The 12769-nt window shown below is 36.6% G+C and overlaps 1 protein-coding gene across 9 annotated transcripts in view; it reads right to left on the reverse strand.

The window, feature by feature from the left end:
* Window positions 1–12769, reverse strand: part of Cnot2 (CCR4-NOT transcription complex subunit 2) — a 93820-nt gene that overhangs the window by 57958 nt on the left and 23093 nt on the right. For 4 of the 9 annotated variants that reach the window (XM_076920268.1, XM_076920272.1, XM_076920270.1 and 1 more), the window contains exon 2: window positions 4379–4521. In XM_076920268.1, coding sequence (XP_076776383.1) covers window positions 4379–4426 — 48 coding nt within the window. In that variant the 5' untranslated portion in view covers window positions 4427–4521. Of the gene's footprint in view, window positions 1–4073; window positions 4173–4378; window positions 4522–12769 lie in introns of all 9 variants that reach the window. The other 5 variants (XM_076920275.1, XM_076920267.1, XM_076920274.1 and 2 more) reach the window with 2 other exon arrangements.

Below are 12769 nucleotides of genomic sequence, written 5' to 3' on the forward strand. Positions count from 1 at the left end.
AATAAATGCAAATGAACCAAACATAAAGTCATCATTTGAGTCTTATCCCGTTCTATTGCTTTGTATCTCTGACCAGGGACAATACTTAGAACCCATTGTTAACAAGATTTTCAAGAGCTTTAAGAAGAGAATAGTGTGAAGTAGTTCACTAGATTTAGTCTTGTGTGTGTGATTCAGTTTTCCATCAGCTTTCTCTTACTTACCTTCATTCTACACCAAAGAGCAACAAAGACTAAAGCTTACCTCTATTATTATTCTAGGCACCAGATCTACTATTAAGTACTTGTTTAAAAAAACAAAATCCTACAGATTTTTCTACTAAGTGGTCTCTGATATTCACTGTTTATCAATATCTGACATATTCAAAGATGCACAAATGTTTGTGTTTCTAAACACATAAGAAGTGCCAAAGGAGGCCCCAAGCTAACTAACTAGCACAACTATGACTCTGAGAATCAACCAACCAGACACTGGGGCCAGCAAACAGACTTTTCATACTGACTTATAAAAATGAAATGGGTGCTTCCATGCCATCTCACTTACATCTCACTGCAGTATAAAATGTTAGTGTGTATATAAGAATGCTTAAAACTTACCAAGTAGAAACACTGCTTCCTAACCATGTATGTGTTTACTAATTAGATTAATTTGTACTTTATATTACACTATCAAGTGTTGAGTGTTCACCTTGGGAAAGTGTCTGAAGGTTAAGTGGGCTAAAAGCTCGTTTTCCCTACACAAAACAGTGGAATGTAAGGGATAACTTGTCAACCACTGCCATAAAGAAGGATGTGCCTGTAAATATGGAAACCTACATACAGAGTAAAAAATACATATTAGGAGTGAAATGCCAAACTCAAATTAATGATTACTTCTGAAAAATAAAACAAGAAATGAGATATGGCAATATCATCATAAACATAACAAGCTGAAAATACATACTTATTAAGAAAAAACAAAAAACAAAAAAAAAACAAAACCCAGCAAACCGGTTGCATTTGCACTTTTACTCATTAGGAGAGATTACAAAGCAAAGTACTGAGAAAGAAGTTAGGACAGTGAACATTCATATTGGACTCAGTGTTTTTCTTCAACATTTTTATGAGGAAAAAGATTGATTCTTATTGCTAAAAGATAAATAAAAGGAAGGTTGAATTCGGTGAGAAAAAAAAAAAAATCTCAGGAATCGCACTAGTAGATAGCCAGCACATTTCCCTGTTTCTTCCTCTCAGTTTTCCACTGTAATTTTATTCACAGTATATACTGAACATCTACCCGTAGAGCAGGTACCACATAAGGCACTGGTGGTGCTAAAATAGGCAAATGTGGCTGGAATTTTCAACAAGCTGACTGCATCCACAAAGCAGCGCTAGCTTGCAGTTCTATATAATGGCAGCAACAGTCAACATGCACTGTCAGTACAGTAGCCACTTGCAGAAGTATACACTACACATTTAAAATGTGGCTTCCATGGTTGGCAAACTAAAAATGTAGTAGTATTTAACTTAAACAAATTTAAGTAGCCATTTGTAGCTCTTGTCTATGGAACAAACAGTGTAAGTGTACAGGAAAGTGAAAGAAAATAGATGGCTGTTTGGTCCTAAGGCCAACACTAATCTACAAGTATACAGGACTTGAAAGCACTAGAAAAAAAGCCCTGTGTCTATTTTAGGGAAGCTTCTGGAAAAATGGAAATCAAATTATTGAGTCATGGGGAAAGGGTACCATTCTTTAAGCGATCCAAATTATTAGAAGCTTGGGGTACAAGGCACACAGAGCATTAAAGCAGCTTTTAGTTACTAAACAGTCAAGCCCAGCAAAGGCAGTGAGAGAAGAGGTATTGAGGGCGTAAATACACGTAAACATGTGGAGGAACACAATCAAGACAGTCAAGTAGGTGCCATGTTTAGAGCTTGAGTATTAGAGAAAGCCATTTAACTTTCTCTATAAAAAAAAAACTTGATAACCCTTTCAAAAAGGACTGCTTTCCTAAACTTATTTATACAAACAAACTTCATCTACTATATTCAAATACCTAACTGGGCTTATTGACAAACAAAACATACAAAGTTAATACTACTACAAAAATCAGTATTTCAACTTCTGTGTAACTGAAAGTCTATAAATAAGGCCTACATAGAAATGAAAACTGGAGAAATATTTTTTGTTAAGCTCAAATATTAGGCTATAATCAAGATGCTTAAAGAAACAAATTCCAAAACCAAATGCTCTCAAATAAATGAAGTTATATAGACAAGGAAAGTCTATTTTAACAATGAAAAGAGCAAATGAAATTCTTATAAAGTAAAAATTTATAAATTCCAAATTAGTTTCATCTTAGAATATACAAGCTCCTAAGAGCTACTAAAACATACATTTTTTGCTTGGGTGATTCAACATTACATGGCTGTCCCATACACTCTCAGTAAACTCATCTTAATGCTAAGATATGAAACCAGTCTTCTATGCAGATGTTCTTTTCAGAGGAGGTTTCAAAAACGAAACAATCTTACAATCCAGACCTATTTCCAAAGACGTTTCAATATACACTGGACATCACTATGTAACAGTAAAAGGCAAATGAAAAATATTTTCAGCCAGCAAAAGTCTAATCAAGAAAGCATCTTCATGCAAGCTCAAAACCTTGTGTAATTTGCACATCAAGACTAGAATAAAGCACCTTTACAGTAGTACAAGCAGAAATAAGGAACTCTTTTTTGGCGAAATATAACTGCTTTACTCCTTTCATAAGTATAAATTTTAGAAGTGTACATGAATATTGTTCCATGACACAAATTAGCTACAATGTATAAATCAAACGAAAATTCTATACTCAAATTCTGCAAATATGTGTTAGCACTGAAATGCCACACAACCCATAATCACAATATTCTTATCGTGACCTAGCAAAACCTAATGAAGATGCAAAAGCCCAAAAAGTGTGTAACCAATCAAAGTCTTACAAGTACAAGCTGTGAGAAGTGGTTCTGAGGTAGGAAGAGCTACACAGCAAGCACAAATAGTAATTAGCACAGGCTAGTCCAGTCTATGAGGAAAAATCAGAGAGGAGTTATAGGGAGAACTGATTCAGCATAACCCCAGCTTACTCTGTATTATTAAATAATAAAAATCTGGCCAGATCTTCACTCATCAAGTTAGGCAAAAGCTCTAGGAGGGTTAGGTACAGAAGCATCTTCTACTGGGGATGGTGCTCCAAAACAGAACCCAAGTCCTACAACCAAAGGCTCGTTCCTGATGACACACAGCATAAAACTCACTCTCAGTTAGTTCTCTCCACTGTTTGTGCCTCAGTGCACGGAAACAAAGGATTAATTGCACTCCACCAAGTGTGTGAGTAGCTGGCCAAAGCTGGTGTGTCACATTAGCTATCTGAGTCTCAAAGGACAAACCCATGAGGTAAGAGGGAGCAATGGGCTGGAACCATGTCTACACAGGAAACCTAACAGCTTATGGAACTTACTCAGTATTTAATATTACTTCACAATTTTATACTGGATTCACTATTGAATGAAATGAAGTTAAGTTTCCATTTAAAACTTAACTTCAGCCCGGCAGTGGCGCGAGCACCTTTAATCCCAGCACTTGAGAGGCAGAGGCAGGCGGATTTCTGAGTTCGAGGCCAGCCTGGTCTACAGAGTGAGTTCCAGGACAGCCAGGGCTACACAGAGAAAATCTGTCTCGAAAAACTAAAAAATAAAACAAAACAAAACAAACAAACAAACAAAAAAAACACACCTTAACTTCTTTTAAAAAAGAAATCACTTCAATAACACTACTTTGAAGTTCACCTTCTTTAGAAAGCTCAGGAAGACACAGGCATGTCAGACTTCTGTCTTTTGAGCATCCCCACATAACTACATTAAGAACGGATAGTGTTAAGGAAGGAACAAACAGAAACCTGATGTTGTAAGGACAGCATATTAGTGACAAAATTAAACAGAATCTGGGTCATCAAATATTCCTAGATTTCACTTACATTTCTTCTATAGCCTATCCAATGCTATCTACATTTCTCTAACATTCTATTATACAAAATATAACCCAAAACTTACATATCATTCTTTATGAACTACTGCCTTTGAATCCAGCCAAATATTATTGTATCAGATAATCCAAAATTTTGGCATATATGTCAGAAAATTGTTCTGGTACTAAAAATATAATTATAAACATGTGTTATTTTGTAAAATATTAACAATGATTTCAAGCTGTCAATTCCATTATGTAATATTTAAACTTACACCACAAATTTTCAGGAGATTGTATCATTGTAATCAGTTAGTTCCGATTCTATATTACGTTAAGACATTTCAATGCACTTATAACAAATGGAGAAAGGGAAGGAAAACAATCTTACCTGGTAGTTTCTTTTCTCAGATAATGTATGTCCATCAGTCCTCACCATAGAGTCGTGTCCTTTCCTCACAGTACTGGAGGCAATCAAATAGAACTGTCACTCAAGGGTCGTGTCACAGGAAGGACCGCCCACCAGTTCTCCCTCTAGAGTGGAATTATCCAAAAGCCATCAAAATTACTAACATGTAAATATACATAACATTAACAAAAATATTCAACATAACACACAAAATACAAGAAAACAAACCCGAAAAGCAACTGAATTAAGACTCTGTCCCATCCTCCCTCCTAGGTACTGAGAGCAGGCAAGTAGCACTAGGCTTTGACATAGAGATTATCTCTGATATGAAAACTGTCGGCTCACATCTTCTCCCACTACTCAGTCACAATACCAGACATCACACAACAGGAAGAAACGTAGACGAGCAAAAACAAAGACAACAGGAAAACAACAGCAGCAACAACAAGCCACTCCCCTCACCCCAAATTTTTTTTGTCTTAAATATTCTTTCATTATTCTCCGAATGACCAATTAATTCTGATTCAGTCACTTAACTAGATGTCCCCATCCCACTGCCTATACGCAGATGCTAGCTAGGAATGTAGGCTACTTATGTACTGATTCATGTCGCTCACAAAGTTTATTTCCATGCTCTAAGATAGAAATACATGGTATTTTAAAAACAATTATAAGATTAAAAACCCAATTCAGTGTTCTATCAGCATAACTGCAACCCAGAACAACAAAGACCTGCTTTTCAGCACCCCAATTCCATGCACATTACAATAGGATTCACTTTTTGGCACTGGGGAAAATATTTAATGATGCTCCTTTCTTAACCTGGATAAATATGCACAAAATAAACATGTACTGTACATGTCAGGTTAAAATGAAAATGAGGTAAGAATTATCATGCTGCTTCAAAACTATGTATTAAAATTCAAAAAGTTCAAAGATTTAAAGGTAGCTCTACAAAGAATGCATAAGATACATTTCAGTGCAAATAGCCTTGGTATAAAACATTTGCTCTTAGAAAAGTAGTATATATAGCTACTAAATAATGTTGCTATACATTATAATTTTGCATTCAAATTTTTTTAAAAATATGTATTTACTATCATATGAAATCCACATTAAGATAAAATACTAAAAATATCTAATTTATAATTCATAGGTTAGGTAAGGACTATGGAGATGGCTCAGTAGATAAGGAGACTACCTTGCAAGCCTCAGGACCTGTTTCCATCCCTAGAACACATGTAGGAGCCTTGGGTGGAAGAGGGGCAGACAAGCAGATCCATGAAGCTCACTGACCTGCCAACCAGTACAGCCCAATCAATGACCTTCAGGTTCAGTGACAGCCACTCTAACTGAGGAAACTTCATGTGGCTCCTAAAGACACCTTTCACACCATACACTAAATATATTACACATATACATTAACCCCATACACAAACTCCTTAAGTTTTTATGTTCTTTTTAGATTATGTATAAGCATGTATGTATGTGAATAGGTTTGTGATCATGGGAACAGGGTATCAGGTCCCCTAGGGCTGGAGTTACAGATGACGTGAGCTAGGAACCAAACCCAAGTCCTCTGCAAAAGCAGTTAAGTACTGGTAACCAATAAGGCAGGCAATTTAAAAACCAACAACAAAAATCTCAAACCAGTGTTACTAGAAAGGACAAATACAAAGGTTTTCTCTCTCTCTCTCTCTCTCTCTCTCTCTCTCTCTCCATATATATATATATATATATATATATATATATATATATATATACACACACACACACACACACACACACACACACACACAATCCACTAAGAGAATAATTTTTAAATAAAAAACTAACATAGAGAGCTTTGGGTGCAGGAATTTGACATTGGGACAGGACAAGGAAGTAGGCTTCAGGCAGGAATTTGACATTAGGCCAGGACAGGGAAGTAAGCTCAGGCAGGAATCTGATTTGGGGCTAATAGGCTTCAGGCAAACTGGGAAAAAATAAACCCACCTCACCCTCAGAACTGGCTGGGGTCATGCTACAAAGTTGTCTAACTGTCTTTTTACTTTTTAATCCTCGCTCCTGCCCTGGAGAACCTGTTGACTGACTGAGCTAGCTTGATCACTAACATCATTGACAAAGTTTTACAAAGAGCCCATATAATAAAATTACCAAGTTGCTGAAGCGATGGTTTTACTCAGTTTGACCATGCATGGTACATGTTGGACTGAAATACTTCAAGATGCCCAACTCTAGAGCAAAACTGTAACTGCACATTAAAAAAATTTTATGTGCATTTGGAATAAAGTATGCCTCTCAAAAAAAAAAAGAATTTACTTAACTATTAGTATATTTATTACTATATATCATTTAAACTGTTTGTGTTTATTATTTAATTCATGCTGTGCTTAACAGTGAACACAGAGCTTTGCAAATACTAGGCAAGCACTCTACCACAGACCTATATCCTTGAGTCAGAAATTAGGGTATTTGAAAGACAAAATTATGAAGTGAACTGGATGTCCCATAACAATAGTGTAACACATATTTGGCTTGGCTGTCACAATTTTTTTTTTCATTATATAGCTCCTAACCAGTAATCTTGTTTGTAATATTAGTGTATAATAGTGTTTAAAAAGTTTTGATAGGAAAATAGCTCAGTGGGAGTACATTTGTCTAGCATGTCTGAGACCATGGGTTCAATCCCCAGTACTAGAAGATAAATTAACTAATGTAATAAAATTTATTAAAAAAAAAAAAGTTTTAAGATAGGATCTATCTTACTTTAATGCTAACTGAATCCAGTGGACAATAATCTAAAAGTTGAGTCACTAGTTATATAGAATAAGAATGCTTTTCTCCTTAAAAGTATTTTATTTAGGTAAAATTCCATATAATAGTACCCTTTTATATTGTGCAAATTTTATCAAAAAATGTATTTAAAATCTAAAATTAAGCAAGGTAATTTTTAATACTTTTGTGCTATACATCTTAACAGCACATCTTAACTATACAAAAAAGGGGAATTAGGAATAAAAATTTATGTGCTAAGTAATACTTTAATAATAGTCTTAACAAGTATGAAAAAAGAACATTTGTCACCATCTTCACCCTATATTGTACTGAATAATGCATTGTGCTGATAACTGACAGCCAGGGAATGAACTGATCCGTAATACACACTACACATATGTACCTAAGACTGGGAAAAGGAACAACCAGGAACAAGAATGTCATTGCTCCTAAAGCAGGTGTATAAACTGTTTTCCCACAACATCCTACAAAAAGTTAAAAGTCATAAAAGTATGTGTTTGCCAAACTACAGGGAAATTTTCTATTAAGCGGAAATATCTTCCATGAAAAAAAGAAAAAAGAAAAAGACTAGCTCTCATATTTCAAATTTCAGGATCTGAAGAGAACACAACTAATAGAGTGAGCTCTGTCAGTGCTCCCAGACCACTGTAGGGAGGAGGGCAGAGTGGAAGCCTATCAGAGGTCCAGGTCCCAAGAGGTTACACAGGTTCCAAGTCAGACAGAGGAAACAGGCAACTGGAATCTGCAGGGTAAATATAAACCAGGGCTTCAGCAATAAAGAACGCAAGGATCTGAACAGAGAATTCCTTTAATAGGAATTTAATGGGTTTAAGCTGGGTGATGATTTGAATCTATATATGAAAAAGCCTCAGTCTAGAGAAGAGTCTTCTGATAACATGAACAGAGGAAACAATCTTCAAAGCTCATAAGGTTTCAAGTTCAGAATGTAAAGAAGGTAAGTTTCAAGAATCAAATCAAGTAAGCTTTAGAAAAACACTCTGGAGACACCTAACTCAGAAAAGATTAGCCTGACTCTAAGTAAAATGTCTCCGTCCTCAAGCAGTCCAACAATATGAACAGACAGACAGACAGAATAGCACAAAAGAACCCAACAGCAAGTACACCAAAAATCAGGAACTACAACTCGTAATAAGTTGAAATATAACAAGTGAAAATAAGTATAGTAATTAGACAAATGGTGGAATTACTAGGCAAGGATATTAAAGCAGGTATCACTAAATATATTCTAGATTTTCAATAAGCATGTCAATGCAAGGTCTGTCTGGAACTAAGACAAAACTTCCTGACAGGAAAAAAAAAAAAAATGTCACAGTCTCAAAGGCTTCTCAGTGAGGTAACACAGATGAGGACTGGAGTAAAGCCCAGGCCAGAATAGGACAGAAACCTTGAAGACTCGCCCCCACTGACTACCAGCAGCATTTTAAGACCAGAAAGAAAAGAATTACACCAAAGAGCTCTAAAATTCAACTAAAGACACCTTTTAAAAATGAAAGTAGCCATTTTAGAAGACAGTTTTAGCAATAAAAAACTAAACAGTGGCTTTCTAGATAACCACATAATTAATTCTATCTTTTAGTTAGTTATTAATCAGATTGAAATTTATGTTCACATCAAAACCATTACATGAATGCTCATATTAATAAGGGTATCATTTTTGTAAATGGCTAAAATGATTACTTCAATGATAAAATGCTATTTAACAATAAAAAAGGAACTACTAATTTAGGCAACATGGACAAATCTCTAATGCACTGTTCTCTGAGAATGAATTCAGACTGAAACTCCTTGAGAAGCCATAGGCCACACTGACCAGGGAAAGAGGTAGAATCTCCCATCTCATCTCTAGCTCTGCAGAAAACCACCTCTGCATCCCCCCTGCCAGAGTCCTACAACCCCAACCCCATCTCAATGAATCCCACAGATCTCCTCCAAACTTCTTCATCCTACTCATGGCTTTATTCCAGCTCTGAACACCAATAGTTACTTCCTGGGAACCTGCAGGCTCTAAGCAGACAGGCTAACTGCAGAGCCTCACCACTCACTCCATTCTCCACATCCAATCCCCACTCTCATACCAGCTCTAGAGAAGACCTTCTCTGCTGTGCCCTCTCTTCATTCTCTGCATTCCCAGGGGACTAAGCAGATCATGATGGAACACCCTGCTTCCCTCCCTCCTGTGACCCTCCCCAACCTTCCTCTCCACCTCCTAGTTGTTTCCCATTCCTAAGTGTCAGCTCCCTACACCTAGAAACATATTTTACCTGGAGCCCCCTAGCAGGATCTCATAAAAATATCTGAAAACATACCGTCTACATTCTCCTAAGAACCAGAAAGCAAGAAACAGAAACCAAAGAACAAAGCACCCAACTAACAAAGTCCAGATATTAGCACCTAGAATTACAATCTTCCCAAACCCAGATTTCTAGATGCCATCCTAAAAGCACAATCAATAACAGCTGCAGCACAAGACAAGTATCTTAAAAGAGCCGTTATGAATATCACAGAAGTCCTGACAGAGGAAAAGAATAAATCCCTTAAAAGGAAAATCTGTGAAAGCACCAACAGTGAAAGAAAATGATTACTAAATCAGTTTAAGAACTGAAAATAGAAAGCCAGACACAAAAATGTCCAGGATACATGGGATGCTACAAAAGACCAAATTAAAAAACAGTAGGAATACAGGAAGAAAAAACCCAGATCAAAAGCAGAGAAAATATTTTCAGAAAAATCATAGAAGAAAATTCCCCCAACCCCCCAACCCAAAGGAGCTACATATCAAAGTATAAGAAGCATACAGAACACAAAGTACATTGGACCAGAAAAGAAATTCCTAAAATTAAAAAAAAAAAAAAAAAAAAAACAAAGAAAGAATAGTAAAAGCTGTAAGAAAAAAGGCCAAGTAAAATATAAAAAGGCAGACCTATTAGAATTAACACCTGACATCTCAATGGAGACTCTAAAATGCAGAAGGGCCTGGACAGATGGTCTACAGACTCTAAAAGACCACAGATGTCAGCCCAGAATACTCTACCCAGCAAAACTTTTAATTACAATACATGAAGAAAATAAGACATTCCATGATAAAACCAAATTTAAGCAATATCTACATAACTGACCTTACAAAAGGTGCTAGAAGAAAATTTACAACTGAAAGAGCTTAACCACAGTCAAGGAAAAAAAAAAAAAAAAAAAAAAAAACCAGAATAACCCCAAACAAGAGGGACACTCATACTTCATGAACACACCATCACCACCAAATCACTGCTCACTGAGATCGCTCAGCATTGACGTTCTCAATTCTCCAATAAAACCACACAAAGGAAAACAGATATGAAAACATGACTCATCCCTCTGCTGCATGCTAGAAACACACCTTAACATCAAAAACAGACATCACCTGTTGCTGTGTTAAGAACCTGACAATTTAAAAGAGAAAGGGTTATTTGGCTCACAATTCTAGGTTATAATTCATCTTTGCAAGGAAGTCACCGTGGCTGAGGCTTGAGAGAGCTGGTCCCATTACATCCAGGATCAACAGCAGACACCCCTTTCCAGGGTAAGGTGCCACCAGTGTGTGGGTTCACCTCAATTAACAGAATTAACACATGAGTGTGCTCAGAGGAGACTTGAGAGAGCTCCCGGGTTAAGAGCTTTGGCTGCTCTCTCAGGACTCCAGTATGATCCCACCACCCACGTGGTTCTTCACAACCATGCTCAGAGGCCCATCTCCCAGGGGATGCTATACTTCATCAAGTTGACAGCTGAAACTAACCATATACAGTTAACATGGGTATATATCAAGAACTCTTTCTCAAAAAGTTTAATTACACAGATAAGTATTTTCAAAATCCGAATTGATGACTAAATAGTACATAGAAAAACATCAGCAGACAAAATGAAAAGCTGAATTTTAGTTACAGCATATCAAGTAGCAAAACTGCCACATTGAAACTATTTTCTGAATATCTTAATAATTCAGATTTCAAAGGCCAATTATTAAAATGTAAAATGAAAGGCTGCTTTTATTGACAAAGAAAAGGGAAAGTTAACCAACAATGTTCCCTTTAAATCAAATTATTGTCTGGTTATCATAATTTAATGTTTCATAACTTTAGTGTTTCTATCTCTGCAGTGGTAGCTTTCCTGATGCTAGCCTTTTAATGTGACTATATAGTTCTATCACAAATATTTTAAGAAATTTTGGTCTACTAACATTCAGATTTATGTATTTAACAGGCTCAGCATTTCAAGATACTCAAATTGTCTGTGACTCAAGTAAAATAAAATACAGCAAAGATGTCCAATTGAACTTAAGTGGCAAAATGCCAATACTTTCTGAACCTCATGCTTGCAAATTAATGCACTGGAATGTAAGGCTTGGGAGAAGCCCTCTGTAGCCTTCCTACTACTTAAAGCTGCTTTAAGTTTAAACAACCTGCACAACCTGGGTGTGACTTGTTTCCTCAAGTCCTAGGAGAACGAAAGTCACGTGCTCTGGTTCCAGGCAACACTAAAGACAGTTGTGTAGGTATTCTTAAAACTGGGGTAACCAGTTCAAAGAAAAGCAACGGTTCCCAAAGTTCTTCATTATAAATAAATAACATGAGTATTAATCTGTGTATTTAGCTGCACAGAAGTTACCTGGTGGTCACTTAATAGCAACACTTTTGGTTGGACAATGAAGGGAAATAGTGCTACAGAGCAGTTCCACAGGAGCATCAACAGAGTAATTAGAGATAAAAACAGAGACATCTTTTACACCAGTCACACAAGAAGCAAAAGAAATAAGGAATGGCTGAAAGAATAGCTAGAGTGGAGTTTGTAAGACAAAAAAGTTTGATATCATGGATGTGGTACTTTCAATGAAAATGACTCCCAGAGGCTCATAAATCCGTTGGTTCCCAGTTAGAGGAATTGTCTGTGGAAATATGAAAGATGTGGCCTTGTTGGAGAGACTGTGTCCCTGCAGCCAGGATGTCATTTCCAGTTCTCTGCTCTGCGCTTATAATAAAGAATGTGAGTTCTCTAGCCAGGCGGTGGTGGTGCACTCACGCCTTTAATCCCAGCACTTGGGAGGCAGAGGCAGGCAGAGTTCTGAGTTCGAGGCCTGGTCTACAGAGTGAGTTCCAGGACAGCCAAGGCTACACAGAGAAACCCTGTCTCAAAAAACCAAAAACCAAAAAAAAAAAAAAAGAGTGTGAGCTCTGAGCATCCTGCTCTAGCCCCACGCCTGCTGCTGCTTTTTGCCATGCCTCCCTGACACACCTATGGATTCTTATCCCTTGGCCATTTTATCACAGCAACAGTAAAATAGCCATAGAAAAAGACTGATGGTAGGATAAAATGCAGATGATTTTCTGGAAATGTGGGTGGAATGTCTAAGAGACTAGACTTAGACACAGGGTACATTGCTACAAGAAAGTTAAGCACGAGTAAATGTAAGTAAGTAGATATTAATGGAAGTATACTGCAAATCTCTGGACACTCACTTTTCTGTTAAAATACAAAACAAAACCTTCAGCTCAAAGCACCGATATGAAAGGAGATGTCAGA

Source organism: Arvicanthis niloticus, chromosome 22, assembly GCF_011762505.2.
Source record: "Arvicanthis niloticus isolate mArvNil1 chromosome 22, mArvNil1.pat.X, whole genome shotgun sequence".
NCBI classification, from domain to species: Eukaryota; Metazoa; Chordata; class Mammalia; order Rodentia; family Muridae; genus Arvicanthis; species Arvicanthis niloticus.